Source organism: Canis lupus, chromosome 15, assembly GCF_048164855.1.
Source record: "Canis lupus baileyi chromosome 15, mCanLup2.hap1, whole genome shotgun sequence".
Taxonomy (NCBI): Eukaryota; Metazoa; Chordata; class Mammalia; order Carnivora; family Canidae; genus Canis; species Canis lupus.
The window spans coordinates 58,767,319-58,791,133 of NC_132852.1; the positions used below are offsets into that span (position 1 = coordinate 58,767,319).

At 39.7% G+C, this 23,815-nt stretch overlaps 1 protein-coding gene across 6 annotated transcripts in view; it reads left to right on the forward strand.

Moving 5' to 3' along the window:
* CNTNAP2 (contactin associated protein 2) overlaps nt 1-23,815 on the forward strand; it is a 1,976,111-nt gene that overhangs the window by 1,206,125 nt on the left and 746,171 nt on the right. For all 6 annotated transcript variants that reach the window (XM_072777573.1, XM_072777574.1, XM_072777575.1 and 3 more), the window contains one exon: nt 6,354-6,460. In XM_072777573.1, coding sequence (XP_072633674.1) covers nt 6,354-6,460 — 107 coding nt within the window. The remainder of the gene's footprint in view (nt 1-6,353; nt 6,461-23,815) is intronic.

The window sequence follows — 23,815 nt, forward strand, 5'->3', positions numbered from 1 at the left end:
TGGATGCAAGCTCTCTGCTCCGGCCAAACTCAACAATTCATTGTTCTCCAGCCACATTTTACATTTATTCATACTGGTCACAAGCCTTTGCGTTCCCTCCATGTAGAAAGGTTCTTCTCTTTCTTTCAGGCTAACCTGAATCTGCGCTTCCTTCAAAGATTGACTTTCCCATAAATCTCAGTGTACTCATATAATAGTGATATATTATCTTAATTCAGTACCAATATTTTTAATATCAGGCATAGAGAGAGACCTGACTTGCCAATTACATTTTGATGAATAAATACAGTTTCTCGAGGATAAAACTGTCCTTATTCTTTGTTTCTCCAGAGTTTGTTTTAGAGTGTCTTGACTGATTAAAAAGAGCTTACTGTTATTTATCTAGGTTAAATACAATTGGACCTGGAGACAGGTGAAGGAATTAATGATCTTGCAAGTCTCTCTCCTCCTGTGAGCCTGTGATCTCTTAAAAGATGTTTTATTCGTAAAATAACGGGAAATGCATTGTAAAATTCTAACTCAAAGGAAATTAACAAAGTAAAATAAAGTGAAGTCAGGCTTATTACAAGAGACATTATTTTTCAGGTGTCTACATAGTAAGACTACAATTAATGATGGATATGGTTAATCTAGAAATGTATAATTGTTGGAAAGATGCAGACCAAATATGCTTGAATATTCTTAATGGAAACTTTGGGCATAATGCAGGGAGTATAATAAATATCTCTGCATTTAAATATTTCCATAAATAAATACTTGTTGAAGTAGCACCATCAATATAACATTAGGTTTTCTGGTTGTACAACTATAAAATTAAGTTATGTAGTAATGAAATACTAAATTAGTTGCTGGAATTGTGATCACCTCTCTATATAATTTCAGTTTGAACAGGAAAAAAGGTAAGGCAATGATATATACTCCATAGAGAGTATGCCTTCAACTAAAATTGAAATCTAATTAGTATGAAAATAAAAGTACTAAAATATTGTTGAGATCAATATTGACGGTAATATGGAAGAAAACTGTGCCGTGATTGTGGAAATAGCTCTGAGAGTCAGGAGTATGAAAAATAGCATTTAAGAAATCAAACTTTCTAAATGAATTTCTTGGCTTGATAAGCCAAAATAGAACTGGGAGCCAAGTGGAAAGAACAAAATAAAATTCAAGAGGTAATTTACACTGGGATGGTAATTTATAAATCATTCTAAATAATTTTCCTATACTTCACAAAATAACCCATAGCTAACTTGAAGTTTCCTTTCTAAAGTTTAGAACAAGGTATATTTAATGAGCAGGTATAAAATTCGTACTAATCTGAAAGCTGATTAAATATTGCAGACCGGCCTCTAAGCAGATGGGCTATCTCAGCTGACTCAGAGAATATGGAACACAATTTTAAGGTGAAAGAAGCTGCCTTTATATCCAGTGTTCACTTTCGATGAATTTTATGAGGTCTGAACTCAGGTTCTGAAATGATTAAACCTTACTAAATGAGATTAGGAGATTATTACGTTGTCACTCTGAGTGGAGAAGTGGCTGCATAGACCAAACTTGCCTCTCCTGCATGCTGTCTCCCCTCTGTGCCCTCCGTTCTTGGGTTGTTTCTCCTCCTGGGGTCCTTATTCTTCTACTGCAGAAAGCAGGAATGCCCTCGAGCTTTGTAATTCAAAATGAGGTCCTCTGACCAGCTTGTATGAGCATCTCTGTGGATGGAGCATATTACAATGACAAGATCTCAGACTCAACCCAAGACTTAAGAAATCAGAATCTTTATTTTAAATTTATTTATTTATTTATTTATTTATTTATTTATTTATTTATTTATTTTAGAATCTTCATTTTAACCAGACTTTCAAGTGACTCCTTTGCGCATGACAGTTTGAGAACTTCTCTATACCAGTAGCTCAAGATATGAGTAACAGCAAGCCATTCAGATAAACTCCCCACTGTTAATCCTCCTTGTGTATCGTGTGAACGTATTTCAGAAAAACACTCTGTGGTTTTTATATGGGGTTCCATAGAACCGAATGTAGTCTTAAAGGTAACGCAAAGATTTGGCTTGAATTTTATTTGAAACCCTCTAATTTAACTTTTCAGCACTTTATGTAGAGAACAAAAAGAAGGCACTTTCACAGTGTTTTGAAGACCTCCATTGCCTTCAGTTAGGCTGTCACGGTAACATCCTTTAGATTTGAAGTAAAATATCTTCTGCTGTCTCTGTTTACGTAGTATCTACAAAAGTGGGCTGTGAGAACAAATCTGGTACCATTCACAGTTTCTTATATCCGGGAATACCATTTTTCTCAATTGCTTTGCAATTAAAATCAACTATAGAAATAAAAGAGACACTCTGGGTAAAATAAAACTGCAAGTGTGACCCATAACGCTCCCTAGAACCGTTAGATACAGCCAAACAGCCACTCTGTTCATTGTATTTGATTTTATATTAAGTAATTGTTATATTTGTGACTTTCAGATGTTAGCTTTTATTTGTTTTACCTATTGTGGTATTAGTCAGTTTCATGTGGAAAAAAAATGCATTCTGATTCTAAAGCATTTTGGAAAGCATTGCTCACAACTGGAAGGATGATTCCAGCTGAAAAGAGCCTCCGATGCCTGGGCTATCTGGGGACAGAGTTAATTGGAAGCATCACTTCTGGAGCCCTTTGATCACATCAATTTGACACCTGCCAACTTCTCCCCTGCATAATCCTGATCCTGCTCAAGTAGTTCTCAAGTAGCCACAGTGAGAGCCATTGGGATTCAAGTTTGATGAGACTCAAACTTCCAATCCAGGGCCTTCTGTCAAACAAACTGTACATTTGGTAGTTTACTGGAGCAAGAGTCTGGATTTAAGACTAAAATCATAAGTAATACTAATCCATACTTTTTGCAATTAAAGGGATGTTTTCTCCAAACTTCCTTCAGTCCCTTGGTAAAACTTTTTGGCCATCACATTGCTCCAGTGCTTCAGTGGATCAGCCAGCAGGCTCTTACTGAGGGTGGACGAGGCACCTGTCATGCAAAGAACCGTTAAGATAAAAACCCCTAAATGCAGAGTCTCACGGTTTAGAAGAGACAAGATGCTCAAGCAAATAATTACTAAACGTGATAACAGAGTACAGGACCTATGCAAACGGTTTTATGGGATATGGGAGAAGAAATAAACAGGAAGTAAGAAGAAAGATCAATTCGCATTTTGTTTTGCTTGGTGACTGCTCCCAACATTTAAATATATATATATAGGGATCCCTGGGTGGCGCAGTGGTTTAGCACCTGCCTTTGGCCCAGGGCGCGATCCTGGAGACCCGGGATCGAATCCCACGTCGGGCTCCCGGTGCATGGAGCCTGCTTCTCCCTCTGCCTATGTCTCTGCCACTCTCTCTCTCTCTCTCTCACTGTGTGCCTATCATAAATAAATAAAATAAAAAATTTAAAAAAATATATATAGTCATGAGGGATTAGGGTTCGAAATTACATTTGAACCGATTCCACTGGGAAATAAAACACACACACACACACACACACACACACACACACACAAAAGAAATAAAACACCTCTCCCCATTAAGAACTAAATGCCAGTAATCAGCATAAGGATAGTGTCCGTTTCAAAACTACAAATTATAGGGAACAGGCATTATAAAATAAAATATTAAAATCCCACTGAAATAAAAGATCACTTTTAAAGAAATCCTTAATACTGAATTTTAGGAGTTCGCAGTCAATCTCACTTGATGGTGATATGCTTCTCATGTGTGTGTAAGTACACAGTAGTCTTTTTTTTTTTTTTTAAATCATTGAGAGGTGGATTTTCTGCTTTGTGCATTATTTAGAGCACATTTAGATTCCAACCTGGTTTTCCCTTGCAACTCAGTACACTTCTGCACTCCTTCCCCCTGAATTAATTGATATAATGAGCTGATGTAAATTACTTTCACTATTAGGCTGAGCTAATATTAACCCACAACCATTTAGAAAGTAAATATACCACATAAAGGCATATACATACTGAATTCCGAACTGAAGTCTCAAGGATTTTTTTTTTTTTTTTTTTTTTTTTTTGGTTTGCCACGATTTTGGAGCATCTGTCCCATTGCTTCATCCCATGATCTGGAGAATCAGGACGGTGGGTAGGAATTCTGCAGAGGGGCCTGTGCCTGGGTGCCTGTGTCTTGGCCTGTGCCATGGTTCTGCCCCCCTGTCATTGCTTTCTCACTCTCCCTGCTGGGAACATTTCCAACATGTTAATTATAAAAATTCAGCTCTCCTTTTGAGGCCCTGGGGAAATGCTCTAAACTTTTTACTTATTTATATTCTACTCTTTATTTATATTCTATTGATAGCTACTCTACTATCCATATTCCTGTAGCCTTTCCTATTCCTTTGATGAGTCATCAAACTGCCTGATGGTATATTTTGTGTGAATCTTACCTCCCACCTCCACCCAGGTTAGAAGATCTTTGGAGAAGGACCCTCTGAGTAGCCTTGATAACACCAAGTTCAAATTCGCATGGAATATAAGTGCCTTTTTACCATAGAGTGGATTTTTTACCCCACTCCGTGATAATCCAACACTGTGCCTTTGCTTGTGTTGTATTTTTCCTATAATAATGCTCTTCCTCTCAGTTTCTTCTCTTATAATCCTGTCTGGTCATTGAGGCTCTACTTGAAAGCTTTATGGTGTGCCCAGAATCTACGTATGATCCCTCATGTGTAACTCCATTGTGCATTATTTGCCCTTGATTATGGCATGTCTCATTTCCACCTCACATGATAGTTTTCACATCTGCAGAATATTTACTTTTGTTGGCTGTAGAGGTCTTGCAATCTTACTCATCTTCTGCTTCCCGTGGTGTTGTGCACATAGCAAGTGTTCAACAAATGTCTGTTGTGTGAGTAAAGGTTTGCAAGGAGTTGTAGAGGAGCAGCGTTCCTATGTGTGACTCGGAGGTTCCATGACAAAGGAGAGTGTGACTGATGGTAAATCAAGAATGAGGGTTGGCACATGTTGTCTCTGAAGCAATTCCTCCCAAATTTTGCAGAGGGAGGCTACCAGGGCATTATGACTAAGGGATCCCCTGCAGTATGGATCTCTTATCAATCGATTGCCTGTGGCCCACTATTATAGATGCTACTGTTTTATTTATTTTTATCTTTTTAAAGATTTTATTTATTTGAGAGAGAGAGATAGCGCACAAGCTGAGGGAAGGCCAGAGGGAGAGGGAGAAGCAGACCCCCTGCTGAGGAGGGAGCATGATGCGGAACTCAATCCCAGGCCCCTGAGATCATGACCTGAGCTGAAGGCAGACACCCAACTGACTGAGTCACCCAGATGCCCCACTGTTTTAATCTGGGCGGACATTTCCGTTTTACAGATTTTTTTATTAAAATCTTGAAATCTTTTGTGAATGTTAATTCTTAGCAATACTTTTATCGGTGAGCCTCTTTACCAGGACTATAAAGAATCAGGTTGTGGGTAAGTGGCAAAGTGAAATTGGTAGGAGAAATAAGGGGATAGGACCAGGAAAAAGGGAATTGTGCCCTGGAAGCTATGGTCCAGATATTCATGGCTCCCATATGTTGCCCCTCTGTTTCCTTCCTATTAATTATCTAGTTTATGAGCATTACCTCCAAACCTCAAAACTACTTATCAGATAGCTAAAATTACTCCATTTTTAAAATGAGAAACTGATATTGAGAAAGGTTAAACTACATAGCCACAGTTGGTTACATAGTAAATAGAAAAACAAGGATTTGAACACAAAACTTGCATTTTTCCTCTATATTATTCTTGGTGCTGCTTTGGGTAGATAACCTGGCTTGCATTGCCCAGCAGGGCATATGGGGAGACACAGAAGACTTAAAAATATTTTCTTGTAAGACAAATATATTCTCATTCCTGTTGCCATGACATTTCAAAAACTCAAATTCCTGTGAAAAACTCAGTGTTACCCCTTTTTGACTCGATGTTGGCCTTGTTAAAGAATAGGGTGGGAAATAAAATGGCTGATCTTCCATCTTTACCAGGAAGAAATTCAGCTAGTGCCTTTGTTTTTGTGGAAAGGCAAAACAAAATGAATCTGTGATATGCAAATGAGCCTCTCCACTGTTTGTTAATTTCTACTGTTTACTCAAAAATGGGAAACACCAGGCTTGTGATACATCATCTTTTGTGCGCTTGGCACCTTCCATCATGGATCATATTAATCTGCTTAAACTAACAAGGATTAATTGCCTTAGTAAGTCAACCTGGCATTGAAATGATATATTGCCCAGACAGCTTGGAATTTGGCCACTCATAAATCTCATTCGTGTGTTGGTTTATTTCTGTTTGTCTCTTTCTCTGACAGATGTGTGCCCAATCACTGTGAGCATGGCGGGAAGTGCTCGCAAACGTGGCACAGCTTCCAGTGCACTTGTGAGGAGACGGGATACAGTGGGGCCACCTGCCACAACTGTGAGTGCCCATTCCTCTCACCCTCCCCTTTAATCGCCCAGACCCCAGGTCTTCAGCAACCTGGGAAATGCACCCTCTAATCACTTGATTCTAAAGAACCCAGATTTTGTTGTTGCTTCCTCAGAACAGTACTGTAGTTGTCAAGATATATTCTCGTGTGCCTAATGACCCAAAAAGAAGGACCAATGTTCCATAAACATGGTTGGGATTGGAATGCTGATCTTGGATTTGCCTCTGTGTGTCTATGCCATGTCTGGATAGATTGTTTGGGATTTTGTTTTAGTTATAATGTCTCCAATTGGATTCTCATTTATCAGCTCATCCGAGAGACAGAGTGTAATTTGAACATTTAGTGTCTGGACAATAATTGTCTCATGCTCTATCATAACTATTTGGTCACATTTTTCAAATCAGAAAAATAAGTTAGAAAGTAAAGTCCATTAAGTTGTTATATCTAAAATAATAACACCAGAAGGCAAGTGTTTCTAAATATTGAAAGTAAAAAGTGGCACGCAAAGAGGATTAATAAAACACAGATGTGCCTTGTTTTACATAACTGATTTATAATGAAAAGTTAACATTTATATTTTTGTAATTCAAAGAATATTTTTAAGTGAATGTTAACTCTGTAGTTGTCATGTTAATTTTCCAAAAATTCATGGTTGTTTACAAAGCCCTTTTGGAAATAGATTTGCCATAAAACGTATAGTTGAAAGAAGAAGTTCATCTGTGTGTGTGTGTGTGTGTGTGTGTGTGCATGGTGTGTCTGCATGCATGTGTGTGCAAGCATGTGTATGCATATGTGTGTAGGGAGAGAAGAAGGGTGAGGGAAAGAGAAAGAGGTCCAATTTTCAGTCTCCTCCCAATATGCTGGAAAACTGAAAATCTAATATCTAAACCCTATAATTATACAGATTTCTTTCATTCACTTCATTTTTAGGAAACAATACAAAAATATTACCAGAGAAGCATTCTGGGGATAATAAAAATGTAGTACAGCCCTCTGAGCCTTTCATATAGTTACTTGCAGCAATGCACAATAAAAAAACTGTGTTTGGAATGTAAGACCTCAACAAAGAAAAACGTTTGTAATTTATTGCATTTATTTTGGTTAGGAAGGTGTTTAAAAACAAGAGACAAAAATGCTCCTTAAAAAATTAACAGTAATAGAAGATGTATAAGAAAATAAAAATAGGCACTAGATTAATTTTTGGTAAAGTATTTCCATACGGGAATGTGAAAAAGTATTTTAAGGAGTGAAAAACTAAACTGATACTGAAATTAGTAGAATAAAGGTATCATAACTAAAGTTGCTCCTTGCCAATCGCATCAAAATGTTAACTTTCAGCCTGTAATAGTCATTATATGATAAATGGTGTTTGGATTAGGTAACTTAGATAAAATTTCAAACCTTCACTCCACCAATGTATTTATATATTGTGCTACAACTACCACCTTTAATGATTAGAGATCTTGTTCCTGAATATGAAAATTCTAACCAAAGACAAAGAACAAAAAAATCGGTGCTGGTTACCAGGGTTTCCTAACTCAGTGCCCACTCAATATTGAATTGAAAAAGCAAACTATTCTTTTATTTTCATAACTGCTTCCTTCATTTAAATACACAGCAAATAAAAATAAATTTTAAGAATATTAAATTTGTTTTAAATTTAAATACATGCTAGTGGTTGAATAGTTGAGTTTTTGGTATTTTTTGTTTGTTTGTTGGTTGGTTGGTTGGTTTTTTAAAGAGTAACAACTCCAACTATTAGAAATGCTCTCAGAATACTTAGGTCTGACCCTAGTGGCAATCTCTAAATGTAAAAGAGGGATATTATCTCCTCCCTTGTGCTCATTCCTATCTGTTCAGTGTTCTACTTTTGTTTAAAATTCATTTTAACATAGAAAACCTGATCTCTTGTTGTCTTCTCTGAGTGAGGCCAAAATCTCGAAAATCAAGTGTGTGCATAAAGAGAGATTAGAGGGCCATGGTGACATTGGCCTGAAAGGCTTCAGTGACATTAATTGGGTGTGAGAAAATATTTACCTTGTAGCTTATTGAAGGGTATATGCTTCCAAATAAACTGAAAGATATGATATACCACTTAGTCACTCCCATGGATGAGTTAAAAATTGGGAGGCGGGGGTCTGGTCCAGCATATATTAATGAAAAAAATATAATATACGCCGTTCAACTTGATACAGAACGAACAATGTTGCACTTTTACTTAGTGACTGCATGCATAGCAAGAGCATTGAAGTAAGAAGAAATTGCTTCTGACGCTAGCTATGAGGTTATCATGCTGGGTGCCTTTGTAGCAAGTCATTTGACTTCTCGTGGACTTCCTTTATTCCTCTTGATGAAATGGCTACTGAGGTCTCTTATAGTTCTAAAAGCCAGTGAGCTGAGACTTCCAGTTGCTTTTTTTGTGTTCTCTGGTTTTGAATTTTGTTAGCGTTATTAAATATTTTGCCTCATTATTCCCAGCAGAGGACCAAGGATCCCTTTAGAAAAAAAAAAAAGAAAAAAAGAGGAGTTATGGTCATTTTATAATGGTACTACTTTAAAAAGGTAAAAAACAGCTAACTAAAACATAGAGCTTGGCATAAGTAAATATTTCCTAGAGCTTTAAACATTACAATTAAGCTACTATTTCCATACATTTTCTACTCTGGTCCTGCTTGGTCAAGGTAAGATAGCTATTTCTCAGGAGAGGGATGATCATCCAAGCTAGCAGCTGGAGTCCAAGATGGAACTAGGAAGCCCTTTTTTTGATAGGTCACACCGCCTGAGTTTGAACTTGGCCCTGTCTCTTACCCGTAACCTTGGGCTACTTCAATGAAATGCGTGCAGTGACCCCTGTCAAGACATCCTGAGATTAAATGAGTGGTTTAGGGAAGACATAGAAAAGAGCTTTAGCATATATTAGTAATCAGTAAATTTTCACCAATTCATACCTTTCAGAGCAAACATCCTTTGATCTGAACTTCTGTATAGTAATTGTCCACATTCCACAATTTGTCAGTTAATTTCATGCTGCCACTCATTGTGTCACATCCATAGCAGATTGTGTTTGAAGTGAATGATTTCCATAGGGTTGTTTTTGGAAGAATCGAAGAGGATTACAAGTAATCTGGATGTGTCCTAGGCCTGTATCTATCTATCTGTTGGTCTGTAGGGCTCAGAGGGTTGTCATTACAAACCACTCTCCTGAGGAGTCGTGATGTCACCCTTTGGATAAGGAAATGCCACAGAGAAAGCCAGAGGTCAGATCACAGGAAAGGGCAAGCCTGTGTTTATTCTTCCAAACATTAAAAAGTTTAGTTTGTGACCAAATGATGCAAATGCATTAAATTGTTGCAGTTTTATACTCTTTAGATTTTCTTATGCAGATATTCATTCTCAGGGAATGGACTGCTGCTACTGACTAGTAGCATATTGAAACTTAAAATCGTGACAAAGACGTGTTGAATAGTTTATTTATCTTTTATGTTGACTTATCTTCATCCTCTCAAAAGTGTAAGAATGTGTCTTTCTTGTGAGCAAAGCTTCATGTTTATACTTACAGTCTTTTCCTCTTCCTGGTGCTATCTAGACAATTAGTCTCCAAGCTTACTTCCCAATACTTCAGATGCTCTTTGGGATCTCGTTACCATCTCATGTCTTCCACAAGTGTTCCTTACACTTCATAATCATGGTGCTTGCTCATTTACATAAATTAAATACAAAGAGCAATCTCTTATCTTAGGGCTTAGTAGACATTTTTTTTTTCTCATGATGCTGGATCCCATCTTCAACCCCAGTCATTCTACATATGATATTACTCTTAATTGGAACTGCCCTAAAAATCCCCAGAATATTCTCAATAATATGAAATTGTTGGCTGTCTTCACAAGCAAGAGGACATAACAGTTATAAGCAATGTTTTGGAGTGGAAATGTATATAAGAATTATTAAATACCAGATCTTCATCCTGTGAGAAAAATCTTTTTCCAGATTTTTGTTATTAAAAGAGAGATTTTCACCTTGCCCAGATAAATAAACCTTGTTTCTAGAGGTAGGAAGAGGAGATAAACTGGAAAAGCTACATAGATGTCTTCCAATTTAATAATTTTAAAAAATAAATAATAATAATAATAATTTTAAATTATGTGATTTCTGAGTTCTGAGATTATTAATAAGGTACTGATGTTGCCACACGAATGCAAAACTTAAATTTTTACTAGCCAGTGTTAGAGGAAAAATTGAAATTGAAAAGGACAGTATCCTACATCCTGTAGTCTGGAGTTATTACTCTGTGTCCATAAATTTGTAAACCATAAATTACACTGCACCTTATTACTGCACACATGAAAAATACAGTGGATTTCAGTAATGCACACCATGTTATTTATAATCCATTATACTCATAAGTAATTGAATTCAAGCATAATTTTTAAAAGGAAATGAATCCTACCTGCTTATAGTCACACTAACCTAGAACATAAACACCTAGATTTATTGGCAGTAAGAAATTTGGTGCTTCCATCTGTTTGGAACAACCACAGACTTAGGCATCAATGAAGACAACCTGGAATTTGAGCGTTGCAACCCCACCCCCCAACAAAAGAAGTGTCCACTAAATAGAATCATGTCCTTAAAGAATTGGAATCCATCTCTCAGCTATAAATTCAACTGGCTTATAAGGACCTCCTCAGAATGGCTATGTTATTTTTTTTATATTTTATTTATTTATTCATGAGAGACAGAGAGAGAGAGAGAGAGAGAGAGAGAGAGGCAGAGACACAGGCAGAGGGAGAAGCAGGCTCCATGCAGGGAGCCAGACGTGGGACTTGATCCCGGGTCTCCAGGATCACTCCCTGGGCTGAAGGCGGCGCTAAACCACTGAGCCACCTGGGCTGCCCAGAATGGCTATTTTTAACCTGGTTTTTCACCATACATTTCCTCCCTTTCTCTCTTCTGGTCTCCTTGGCCTCCTTTCAGTTTTTCATGCATGCCTGTACCCTTGCACTGTTTCCACTCCCCTGCTACTGCCACACCACAGGACTTTTGCACATCCTCCCTCTCTCCTTTGTCTGGTATATTCCTACTCAACCTTCAAATTTCAGTTCAGTAGCTACCTCCTTAAGAAAGTTTTCTGTAATCCTGTAATTAGGTCAAATTCTCTTATTCTCAGATATGTCTTAGCACCGGTGATGATTGTGATTTGATATTTATTATTTGTGATTCTTTAATACTTGACCATAATATCTGAGATAAGATGGTGCCAGGTTCTGTTTACCATTTTATTCGCAAGGCCCACCCAACATATATTATGTGCTCAGTGAATGCACACTGAATCAGTGCATGAATGGCAAAGAATGTAAAAAGCATCAATACCTTTTTAAAAACCAATGTCCTTTATACAAATTCATGAATATAGTGAAGCAATGAAGAAAGAGAATAAGTTAAAGGGACAAAAGGAAAGCAAGAGGAGGGCAGATAATAAAGGGAGAGTTAGTGGAAGGCTGAGAGGGTAGTGATAGTAGCAACAGCGGAAACAACCACAAGAGGTGTAAAGTTATAAGAAATTATAGGAGCAAACAAACTTGCACAGTTGAAATAATCATGAGGAAAACATTGTGCCATACGTGTTAAGGCACATTCATTAAAGTGACTTATGGGGGATACGTAGTAATGGTCGCAAAGTAAGTTCAGTAACAAAATGGTATCTCCAATAAGAAAGTGCAGTCAGCTAGTGTACTGGATGGTTGTATGAGCTATTCTAGAATAGATGCAGATACATTTAAATATAGATGAGTGAATGACAAAAAAAAATTGAACTGGTGCAAAATTCGAAGATGAACATAATCCTTTCATTTTTCGTGGAATATCATGTGTACATTCTTGCTATTTGAGAAAATTACAGAGAAGGAGAAGAACTCAGAATTTGAAATTCATTGTCCTGATGTCAAATCCTCAGATCCTCGGGCTATATAGCCAACTTTCTTTTGCCATCAGCTGAGTTTTCTTAGTTGTAGGACAGTAACTCTGTCCCAAACCTATAAACCCTCTGTTTCCTGAAACTCTCTTAGCATATTAGCCCAAAATTGACTTACACCCATAAAGGGTGAAGTCAGCACTTCCAGGACATGATGCTGCCCTCTCGTAGCAACAAAATGAGAAGTATTGGATTTAATCCCCTTCCACCCACCTCCTTTTTTTTCTTCCTCTTCGCTGTCTTGGCTTTGTGTTTGGAACAATCATATAACCTCTCTGAACTTCCTCTGGAACCACCAATGAAATACTGTCTCTTAAAGGGTTTTGTAAATTTAGAAAACATTTGGTATCATTTTGTAACTTTTATTGTACCACTAAGTCTTTAAAAACAGCGAAAGTTTTGTCTGATTAGAAGTAGCATCAGGTTAAGGAGCACTGATATAGTTGATTCTCAAGGAAAAGATCAGAGGGTGCCTCAATATTTAAGCCAATACTCACTGAAAAGATAAAAGGCTTTATTACCAAACATAATGGCTACACATTCTGATTTACATTCATAGGGCGAATCTGCTCTTTCTTTTTTCTTTTCTTTTTTTTTTTTTTGAATCTGCTCTTTCTAATCTAGACACAGCATTAAGTAACTAGATTGTGCTTCTTTGTTATCAAGTGAACAATTACCAGTCTCCCAATTTTACTTCCCTCTCATCCTTTGCATTCTTATACCATGACCTACTTCAGATGCTCAGTGTGTCTCTGTTATTAAGGAATGGATACTTTGTCATTAAGGAAGGGCCCCAGAGCACGACCACGGGACATAGGACACATAGGGGCTATACTCCTACCATCACTTATTCGCTTTTTGTCCGTATTTCACCAGTATGTTGAGAGTGGACTCCATTCTGCTTGTGGGATAGATGCTGGAATGTGGAGAAGAGAAATAAGAGGGAAGGATGTAGTATTAATAGCTCCCTCCAAAGAAGTGTATCCTTTCATTTAAAAAAAGTAAAACCCCTTAGGGGTGCCTGGGTGGCTCAGTCAGTTAAGTGTCTGACTTTGGCTCAGGTCATGATCTCAGAGTTCTGGGATAGACCCCAGAGTTGGGAAGCCCACTTATCCCCCCGTGCTCTTCCCCCCTCCATGCCTGTGCGTGCTAGCTCTCTCTCAAATAAATTAAAATCTCTTTTAAAAAAATAAAATAAAAGCTCTTATAATCTTAACTCATTTATGTATCTTTGGCTCGTTAGGATTGTGAACTGAGGATAAATTGTCCTGTATGCTTACCTTTTATGGTCTAAGTTGCCACTTTTCATTTTACGAAAAGTGTGGAAATGTAATTACTTGGGAAATTACTTAATTTCCCACAGATTCTTTGTAATTCTAAGCAATCGTTTCATCTTTTCAGATTATATCGTCAGATTATCTATTTATTTCTGCTTCTTTTTCTTACCAGATAGGCTGGGAGAGATCAATCGAGTGAGCAGTAATCGGCTCCAGCACAGTGTTTGGTGGGGGAAGTGGTTTACAGTGGACTGTGTAGGATAACAGGAACAATAAGCCCTTGTTTGGCAGTGTCTATTCTCTAGATGAGAAGGTCACCCTCTCACCAAAGCTGAAGCATTTGGGGAAAAAGGGAAAGGACAAGTGGTGTCACTTCCTGAAATCACACTGATTTACAAAAAGAAACAATAATCCCAGCAGCTCCTACACTCACATTTTCACCTGGCATCTGCAGATAGAGTGAGATGGAGAGACATGGGAAAGTGCCACCTTTGTAGAAACGTTGGAAGGGGATTTAGAGGCCATTCTGTCTTTCAGCCACAACCAAATAAATTACATTGGATTAAAATAGTACAGGTCATTTGGAGAAACACAGCCCAAGGACCTTTACATTTTCTAAGGCAGTCCAAATTTCAAATTAATCCCTTCTTTTATGCCTTGCTTTGGAAAGATGGCTAAGATTAAACCTAGAGAGAAAGGATTTCATTTCAGTTTTACAAAGACTTTTTCAATAGTTTCAAAAATATATTTCTCTTTGAATAAAAAGCCTTTGCAAAAAGTTGATCTACGAATGCATGTTAAAAAGCAGCCTGCCATAGAGACGAGCCATGAACCTGTGAACTGCACAGAGGCTATAAAATGCCAGTGCTCCGTCTCATCTCCAGGGAGGTGACATTGTTCATTAAACTCCTGGTTGAATCCCAGTGACTGTCTCAGCCAAGGTTCTGAGCAAAGAGAAAAAGGAATAGAAAACACTCACCTCTACACCTTCGCCAAGTTCGGTTAAGGGAGAGAGAAGATAGAGGGGAAGCCTGATTCTTGGCAGATAAAGGACACTTCAGAGAGTTTTGTATCTACTCAAAAAAAAAAAAAAAAAAGGAGAATTAAAGTTAAAGATAGTATGTACCTCTCCTTTGTTCCTTCCAACATCTCCCAAGTCAAAGGATTTCTTGCTTTCATATTGACATTAGTCACTGTGCCCCTCCTGTCAGTCTTTGGCTTTACAAATTCACACTTTAGGATTACCTCTAATTCATAGATGGGCCCGATTCATTCGATGATATAATATGTCCATTTCGTATGTAGTGCACTCTGTGGATCACAGAAATAGAGGCAAGAACCTGCTTCTTTTTGAGGTAGAGACACTGGCAAAAAAAAAAAAAAAAAAAGGAAGACAGACAAACAGGGAGCATTAATATGTCAGTAGCAGGTAATGTGCTGATGTGCCCAACTGGTACAAAGGCCAGTATGTATAACATGGGAGGGAGAACAATGTGGACCAAGGTGGATGGGGAAGGGTTCCAGGATCAGCCGAAACCTGGCAAAGCCCTTGCTTGATTGGTTGGGAATGAAGATTGGAATTGATGGGGGGAGGGATGGGGATGGGACAGCAGAGACAAAGTTTGGGAGCAGAAGGAACCATGGGCCATGGAGAAGCACGCTCGTGAAAGGGGCCCGCCTCTGGAGCCCACAAACTGTCATGAGAATGCTCGTTCAGATTTTTACATGTCTCATGAAACTGGAAAAGTTTTAAAACCCCTTCTGGGTTCCTATTTGAGTGCTGTGCTGCTGGAGCCAGGATTGTTAAATATTCAGGACTTTTGTAGGCTGGTTGTTAAGGCTTGGGCGTTTGAACCAGCTATAGCAGGAGGATTTACCCCATGGAAATGAGCAAGCCCAACAAACCCAGACTCTTGCTTGTAAGGCTGGTTTACCAGAATCCTGCTGCCCTGATTCATTCTTAATTAAGCAAGAGCTATAGTATCTGCCTACGCACCTTGTTGTGTAGGATACCAGGAACGTGTAAAATGCCTAGCACGGTTAGAATTAACACAAATGACGCTCAAGAGATGACAGCTACGGTTTCAAATGTAATGTTGTGAAGAGATTGGTCTCAGAGTAACGGCAGGATGTCGGACAGGTAGGCGTCCTTCACTACCTCAGCACCGAAGCATACTTCAGGCATGATTCCTCATCACCCGTGTTTACCACAAAACAACTTCACTTTTGTTCTTTAGAAGAAAGAGTTGAGCTCCTCTCACTACATGAATCCATAAATGACATTAAAGTCTTCCTTAACACACTATTGGCTTATGGTTATTTCTGAGCTATGGGGGACTGGTAAGATCCTGGAACAATGTGCAGGGAGCATTTATGAAGGGCCATTGGGTGATGTAGTGTCATTCAACTGTCAACATTTCTTTTACCGAAGGTGACAGAAATGGCTTTTTGTTAGTAGGTTTGCCTCAACTGTTTAGAGTATAATCTAAGGTAACAGCTGACCAACAATTAGCTCAGTGAGGATACAAAACTAGTTTTAAGATTGCTTTATGATTTTAACCTAAATCTAAAGAATGAGCAGCTTTCTCCTGTCAGGATCACCTCTCATCTGTGACTCAGCTCTGTCAAATCTCTGTTTCTTAAATTAAAGATAACACTTGGTTTGGTTTGCTAATAAGCTCTCTAAGAATACAACTACCTGTAATGAATCTAGTGATTTTTATTTTTTTCACTGTTCACTTGACAAAAACCTGAAGGTTGAATGATTGGTCTCTGTTTTGTTTTTTCAACATTGTGCATGGTGAACAAAGAACTCTCTTCATTTCTTTTGTTGTAATGACTGGGTTCTGCTTTTTCTTCCCTCTTTCCAAGCCCTCCTGGCAAAAGAACGAATAGTTCAGATTGTTGGGATCTGGAATGAAAATGTTGATCTACCCAAATAATTCCTTCTGTTATATTTGTTGTAGACAGCTAATGCCACTAAAGGCAAAAGTTTCCCATGGAAATTAAAGCAATTTCCAAGGAAATTTTGCTGGTTCACATTTTTTAAAGAGTTTTCACATTTGACTGCTTTCAAATTTTAGTATAATATTTTATTTGAAAATATTTTACCTTAGCCAAGGGCAAATGAAATACTATAAATGGATTTGACTAAAAAAAAAATACAATCTTCATGTAAAGCAAGAGAAAGGTCTAATGGTTTGCATCTCCTTGGTCTCATTATATGATTTTGTTCCAAAGCTACCATGGTGGCTCCCGCCTGCAAAATATGCCTAACCTATTCTTGAAAGACCTTTCTTGCCATCACAGATGCCAGCACCAAATGCCAAAGTTGGCACCTACAAAATCGCTGTCATTACTCATTAGCAGGCATCAAAATGTCCTAATAATACCTTTTGCCACTATCCAGTCCTGTGGAGACATCAATTAAACGTGTCTTGCTTGCCAAGTCATGTGACCAGCTTTCACTATACTAGATAAAGCCAAGTGAGACCATCCGGGTAGACTGGATAAAGAAACACCTTGAAGAGTTTGGCTGAGGAAAGAGAAATTCTTTCCATCCGTGTTACTGCAATGGAATTCATAACTCTAGAAAATGTGTTTTTCCTACCATATGGCTGTCTGTTGCTCAGTTGCCCTACTTAGAGAACAATCGAGTGTTCAATGGAAGGCATGTTCCCACTCAGAAAATAACCAACATATTAAGACTTCTTTATGGTTTCAGTGACCTAGATATAGATTTCCTGAACAAATAAAACCTGAATTTTATCAGGCCAGATTGAGTACCTGAAGCTAGGTAAACGGAGCAAGCTTTGTTAATTCATTGTCCAAAAGGATTATTTTTCCCTCCTTTGTATAAATTCTTTAAATCAAGCTGGTTTAAGTATGTGAGAGAGAAGAAAGCATCCTGAACTCCTGCAGGGGAGAGAAGATCACGATGCGGCAGCTCTGGGAGAGGAGTATGGAACTGCACGTTTATTAGATGCCCTTGGGACGGCAAGTAGGAAAGTCCAGACAGCAACACTTGCTTCCATGTTACTGGTGGGAGCATCTACTACCCTATGATCACCGCCCCAACTCCCCAGACCTGAGCTATTGCAGAAAATCTCCTGCTGTCTTGGCTGGCCATGTGGCCAATTAGCCACGAAGCCGGTCATCCCGAGGGTGCTGAAGTGGAACAGAGCCAGAATCAGTGATGGGTGACGGAAGGGCAGTGATTGCAAAACGAACCCTCATCAAATCCCTGCTGCATCCACTGCTTGGGATATGCTTTCCACCATTACCGAGTGAAATGGAGAATCAGATCTGTGATGCAGCCCTCACTTTGCCTCAGTACCCTCGCCACAGCTCCACTGCGTAGAGGGCATCCTCACTAAGCTCACCTCTGCAGCCTGACCTAGGTGTGGGGGCCAACAGGTGTCTTAGAAATAAAAAATAATGGTACAGAATGATTCACTGGGCTGGAATAATGTGGAAGACAAATGTATTGAGAAGCCATTGAAATGCTATTAGCAATCACAGAAGAGTTTATTAATAGAAAACATTTCCCCATATCTCCTACACGTATAGATCAGATGCTGAAAGAACTCGCGCATAGTAAAAGCATATTTGTTGAAAGCCCAAGTAACTTGTTCACCATATAAAAATGTCTAAGGGATTTTGAATCAGGATTCAGTCTGCATTCAGCCACTACTTTTTTCTTTTTTTTTTTAATTTTTTATTGGTGTTCAATTTACTAACATACAGAATAACCCCCAGTGCCCGTCACCCATTCACTCCCACCCCCCGCCCTCCTCCCCTTCCACCACCCCTAGTTCGTTTCCCAGAGTTAGCAGTCTTTACGTTCTGTCTCCCTTTCTGATATTTCCCACACATTTCTTCTCCCTTCCCTTATATTCCCTTTCACTATTATTTATATTCCCCAAATGAATGAGAACATATAATGTTTGTCCTTCTCCGACTGACTTACTTCACTCAGCATTCTATCTTCACCCTAAGCTTCCCACATACCACCTGTCTTAAATTTTTATTTATTTATGATAGTCACACAGAGAGAGGGAGAGAGAGGCAGAGACACAGGCAGAGGGAGAAGCAGGCTCCACGCAGGGAGCCCGACGTGGGATTTGATCCTGAGTCTCCAGGATCATGCCCTGGGCCAAAGGCAGGCGCCAAACCGCTGCGCCACCCAGGGATCCCCCACCTGTCTTAGATGAGATAAATGAACATGAGGGCCTAAACTCTACCACAGGTGGTACCTTAGCCAAGGAGTGGATTCTCTTTGACACTTGATTAACATCAATTTCACACATGATCATAAAAAAAATTAATCTGCACAAACTGTAATTTTCCTGCTGGGATCATTTAGATTCCAGCAGTCTCTGTATTGATTGGGTTTAAGCAAACTATTTCCATTGCGCTTCTTTAATGAGGATGCCATACTGGAGTCTTGGGGAACTTCTTGCTTTTCAAAAGTGCAACAAATAGAACTTCGAGTGGTTGGGAAGATGGGCTTGCTATCAAAAATCAAGGCAAATATACGGAGTTTGAGGAAGAGCAACGTGGTAGATATTTTGAGATCCTAATGATACACTAGTGTGTTAAGATTAGAGACCACACCTCAAAAAGATAAATGGATGCCCTGAAATGTTGCCTTTTGACAGTCTTCTTCTCGGAATATCTGCAGCCACTCCATTTTCCTGAATTTTGTCCCGATTCCCATTCCCAATATGTGGCTACCTGCCACTTTTCAACCAAAAGAGGAAGACTGTAAGCAGGGATGATGGGTGGAGAGAATACAGAGGTGGCTGTTTTGCGACATGGCCCTGACAAGTTGATTATATGTTGGGAGATGTAGTAGAGAAGCCACGTCCCAGTTGCTGACATTCGTCCCCATGGATGTTCATAACCTGACAGCAGCTGCCGTGGGAGCGCGTTAGGGAACCTCAGAGAAACCCAGAGGTAAACGTTCACTTGCTCATGGGTGTGTGTGAACGCAGGTGCTTCCGAGGAGTCTCAGCGCCAATTAATTACAATCACCCCATTCTGTAGAGACAACATAAAATCATTTTAAGGTGTTTTGAAACTTCAGGAAGAGAGTGCATTTATTTTAAAAATTTGCAGTTCAGACCTGTGATGTAGTAATATAAGTGTGTGTGTGTGCATATACCATCTGTGTGCTAGGTAGACTTTACCTTATGAATCAGAAAGGTCCATTTTCTATTTATTTTATTTTATTAAAGATTTTATTTATTCATGAGAGACACAGAGAGAGGAGCAGAGACACAGGCAGAGGGAGAAGCAGCCTCCATGCAGGGAGCCAGACGTGGGACTCAATCCTGGGTCTCCAGGATCAGGCCTTGGGCTGAAGGCAGGTGCTCAACTGCAGAGCCACCGGGGCTGCCCAGAAAGGTCCATTTTCAAGGCACTTTTGGTTACTGGAAATGTGTCCTTTGCTACCCAATTTTGGATCTGATTGAATATGCATTACACGCATGCACACACGGATGCAAACTTGAAGCAAGTGATCAGAGGCTGACTTTTTATAGGCTAACTCTTTTGACTTGGTTGCTCGTTCATAAAACACCAATGCCATATACAGTTCTCACACAGACTTCCCTCCTCTCTGCAAAGGATGGAGACCCAAACGCTGCAAAGCTCGCTGTGGGCGCCTGGCTCGGAAACAGTTCTCTCAGCACTCTCCTGACATTATTAATGGCCCTGATGTACAAACCCAGAATAAAATAGAATTAAAATCCAAAGTTAATTTCAAGCTCCATTAGAAATTAAAGGTGTTGGGAAAGAAATCAATATTTGCCCAGTGCAAAATGACTAAATTCAAAGCAATTAATTCTATTATTTTGTAACTTCTAAAAACTATAAAAGACCTTCAAACTATAAAACGTTGCCGTGCTCACACATATACAGGATATGTGACTAAAAATAATGACAATGATTTCCAGAAGCAACATGCAAAAATCTATTTTATTACTTTGTAGCCATACCATGTAGTATACACACTAAAATGTGTGTCTTAAAATAGAGCCAATTATTCTGTACAATCTGTGGCTATTTCCAGCAATTACCAACTCTCAGCTGTAAATCTGGGAGGATTTAAGGGGCAGGAACAATGCAAAAGAGCAAAGAGATTTATGTAAATGGAATAAATGTATCCGTTTCCTTAATTTTACTTCCTCTTTCTTCCAGCTTCTTTTTAAGTATTGCTATAGATTAACAAACAAATGACCTTAAAACGCTGTAGTTCCAACTAGTACAAAATATTTTGCGACCTGTAGGGTTGTAGGTCATAACAAAATGTTAAAGTAACCATCAGCAAGAACTTTTTCACGTCGGAATCGCTGCCACTACTTCCCTGCCATGCCTTTTGGGTTCAGACCTTGTAATGAGGATGTGTCACTTGATCCCTCCCCATGTGGAGAAGAAGCCTCATGAGAAGGGGCTCTGGCATCAGTGACCATTTCGGCATCTGGGGCAAACGCCCATAAAAGGTAATGTGGGGCAAACCATTGCTTTGCTTAGGAAACATCATAAGGCTTCTGGTTAAATCCCCTCTTCTGGTGATAAAAACAGTCAATGTGATTAAGGCTTAATAGCGATAGACAGGGGGGCGCCTGGGTGGCTCAGTGATTGAGCATCTGCCTTTGGCTCAGGTCATGATCCCGAGGTCCTGGGATCAAGTCCCGCATCAGGCCCCCTGCAGGGAGCCTGCTTCTCCCTCTGCCCGTGTCTCTGCCTCCCTCTGTGTGTCTCTCATGAAAAAATAAATAAAATCTTTAAAAAAAAAAATCAATAGACACGCAGCCAGGCCCCCTGGGGCCACTCGAAGACTTGTCCACAGGAGCAGAGGGAGTAGCCGCTGACAACAGCCTCATTCTTCCAATGGCTAATATTCAACTCCTTGACTTTTGAAAATGTTACCTTGCTTCCTGTGACACTTTGAAGGAGAGTGGGTGCTGGAGTTAGACAGCCTGGGGTGCCAGCCCCTGTCAGTGCATGTGCTCCAAGGTGGTGACTCAGCCTTCCTGGTCCTCACTTTCCTCTTCTGTATAAGAAAAATAATACTTAGCTAGTGAGGTTTCTTCTTTCTTTCTTTCTTTCTTTCTTTCTTTCTTTCTTTCTTTCTTTCTTTCTTTTCTTTCTTTCTTTCTTCTTTCTTTTCTTCTTTCTTCTTCTTTCTAGAATTTAGAATGCAGGTGAAGTGGATATTCATTACTCTGGACACCACGGGCCCTCACCTGGGGTGGCCCATGGAGCTGCCCTCCTGGGCCTTCCCTCGCTCTCTGCTGTCAGCCCCGCTCTGGGACACCTGTCACAGAGCTCACAGGCCAACGTCAGGGGAAGGCAGTAATAAAATGTCACATTAGAATGCAGAGCTACGGAGATGGAGTAGGAATGGAGTGACAAGTGTTTAAGAACTGTGACTCTTTCTGCACATTGCTTGTGAGTGCATCCAGGTAGTCCGGGGATGTCTTCCCTCACTCTCTCCCCTCCTGATGCTGGGGGAGCTCTCAATGTGGCTCCCATCTTCCCAGGCCATTGAACCTGCTCTCATCAGTGACTTCCACGTTGGCCAGTTGATGCTAATCTATTTAAATGGGGCTTCTGAGTTTGCTTATTGCTTGCTTGCTCCTTCTAGCAGTTTCCTTTGTTCTCTGAGGCTCACCTTCTTCACTTTGGCTCTGTTTGATCGGTGCCCTCATTTCCAATCTGTGTCCCACCTCACTCTCCAGCTTAGTCCTCAGGCTTCCCTTCTCACTTGTATACCTCCCCTGAATGCCTCTAACCACGTCTTCAACTTCTGTTTACATGGTGAAAATTCCTTCACCTGTATAGCTAGTCCAGAACATTCTGCTGGATCCATTAAACTGCCTAATGGACAGTGACTGGCACCCAGTAGGGACTTAATGAATATTTGTTGAATGTGTGAACATCCCAGTATCCTACATGTTATATTCATCTCCTCATTCCACCTGCCTTGCTCGTCCTCCTGTCATACCAAGGCACCTGAATGACCCATTGCAAACCGGGTCACTCGAAAACCCCCATGTCTGATCAGTCACCGAGTTCAGCATGTTCTCCCACTGGGATATCATCTGTGCCCCACCTTCCCCTTGGGGGCTGTGCTGAGCCCTGGCCCTCCTCACTCCTGAGCAACTGCAGAGACCTTTCAGTTCCTGGCTTTGGAACCTTCCGTTTATCCTCTGTGTATCTGCTGAACTGCAATTTCAGAAGAGAGAATCTGGTGCCATCACTTATGAGGTGAAAACCATTCAGCAATTCTTTAAACTTGTTCATATAAAATTTGAGTAAGTTAACATCACAGGGCGTTGCATGGTCTGGTTTCTGCCTGTCTCCCTGTGGTTCCCTACACCTCTCTCCCTTTGCTCCAAGCACTCAGAGCATGTTAGAATGTTCTGTACAAGCCTTTGCAGAGAATGCAGATCCTCCTCTTCCCCCTCTGGTTAATTAACTTCCAGATGTTCTTCATTTCTCTGCTGAAGTTTCATTTATTGCAGGGGATAGTCTGTCATCCAGAGTCTGATTTAGACCCCAGCCTCTGTGCTCCCACACCATGCTGCACCTACCCTACCAAAGAAATAGTCATACAGAGTCACCGGATAATTGCAAAAAAACAAAACAAAACAAAACAAAACAAAAAAACAAAAAACACAATGTCTAATTTGGCTTTTTATACCAAATCAAAGGACAGGACTAATGCGGTAGACTCCCAGCATTGCTTGTTATATGATGCATGAGAATCCTGTGTGTGCCCAAATGGACGCGCCCAGCATGACTTACTGGAGGGATGTTTGCTTGAAGGAAAGTTGAGGACTTGCGTTGCATTTTCAGGCTTCTCTTTCTGTGCCTCTTTCCTCTTGTATTTTTCCTTTCTAACCTATGTCAGATAAGCACAGGTCTGATATCAGGGCGTTGGGAAATTTGGGGCAGGAGTGGGATTCAATCACTGTCGTTTTCCCCATCGGTTATACTTTGAGCTAGTTTATATCTAGTTATGAAAGGAAAAATGAGACTCCCGGTTAAAGAATTTTGGGGCAGAAAAACCTACTGCTCCGTGCTTT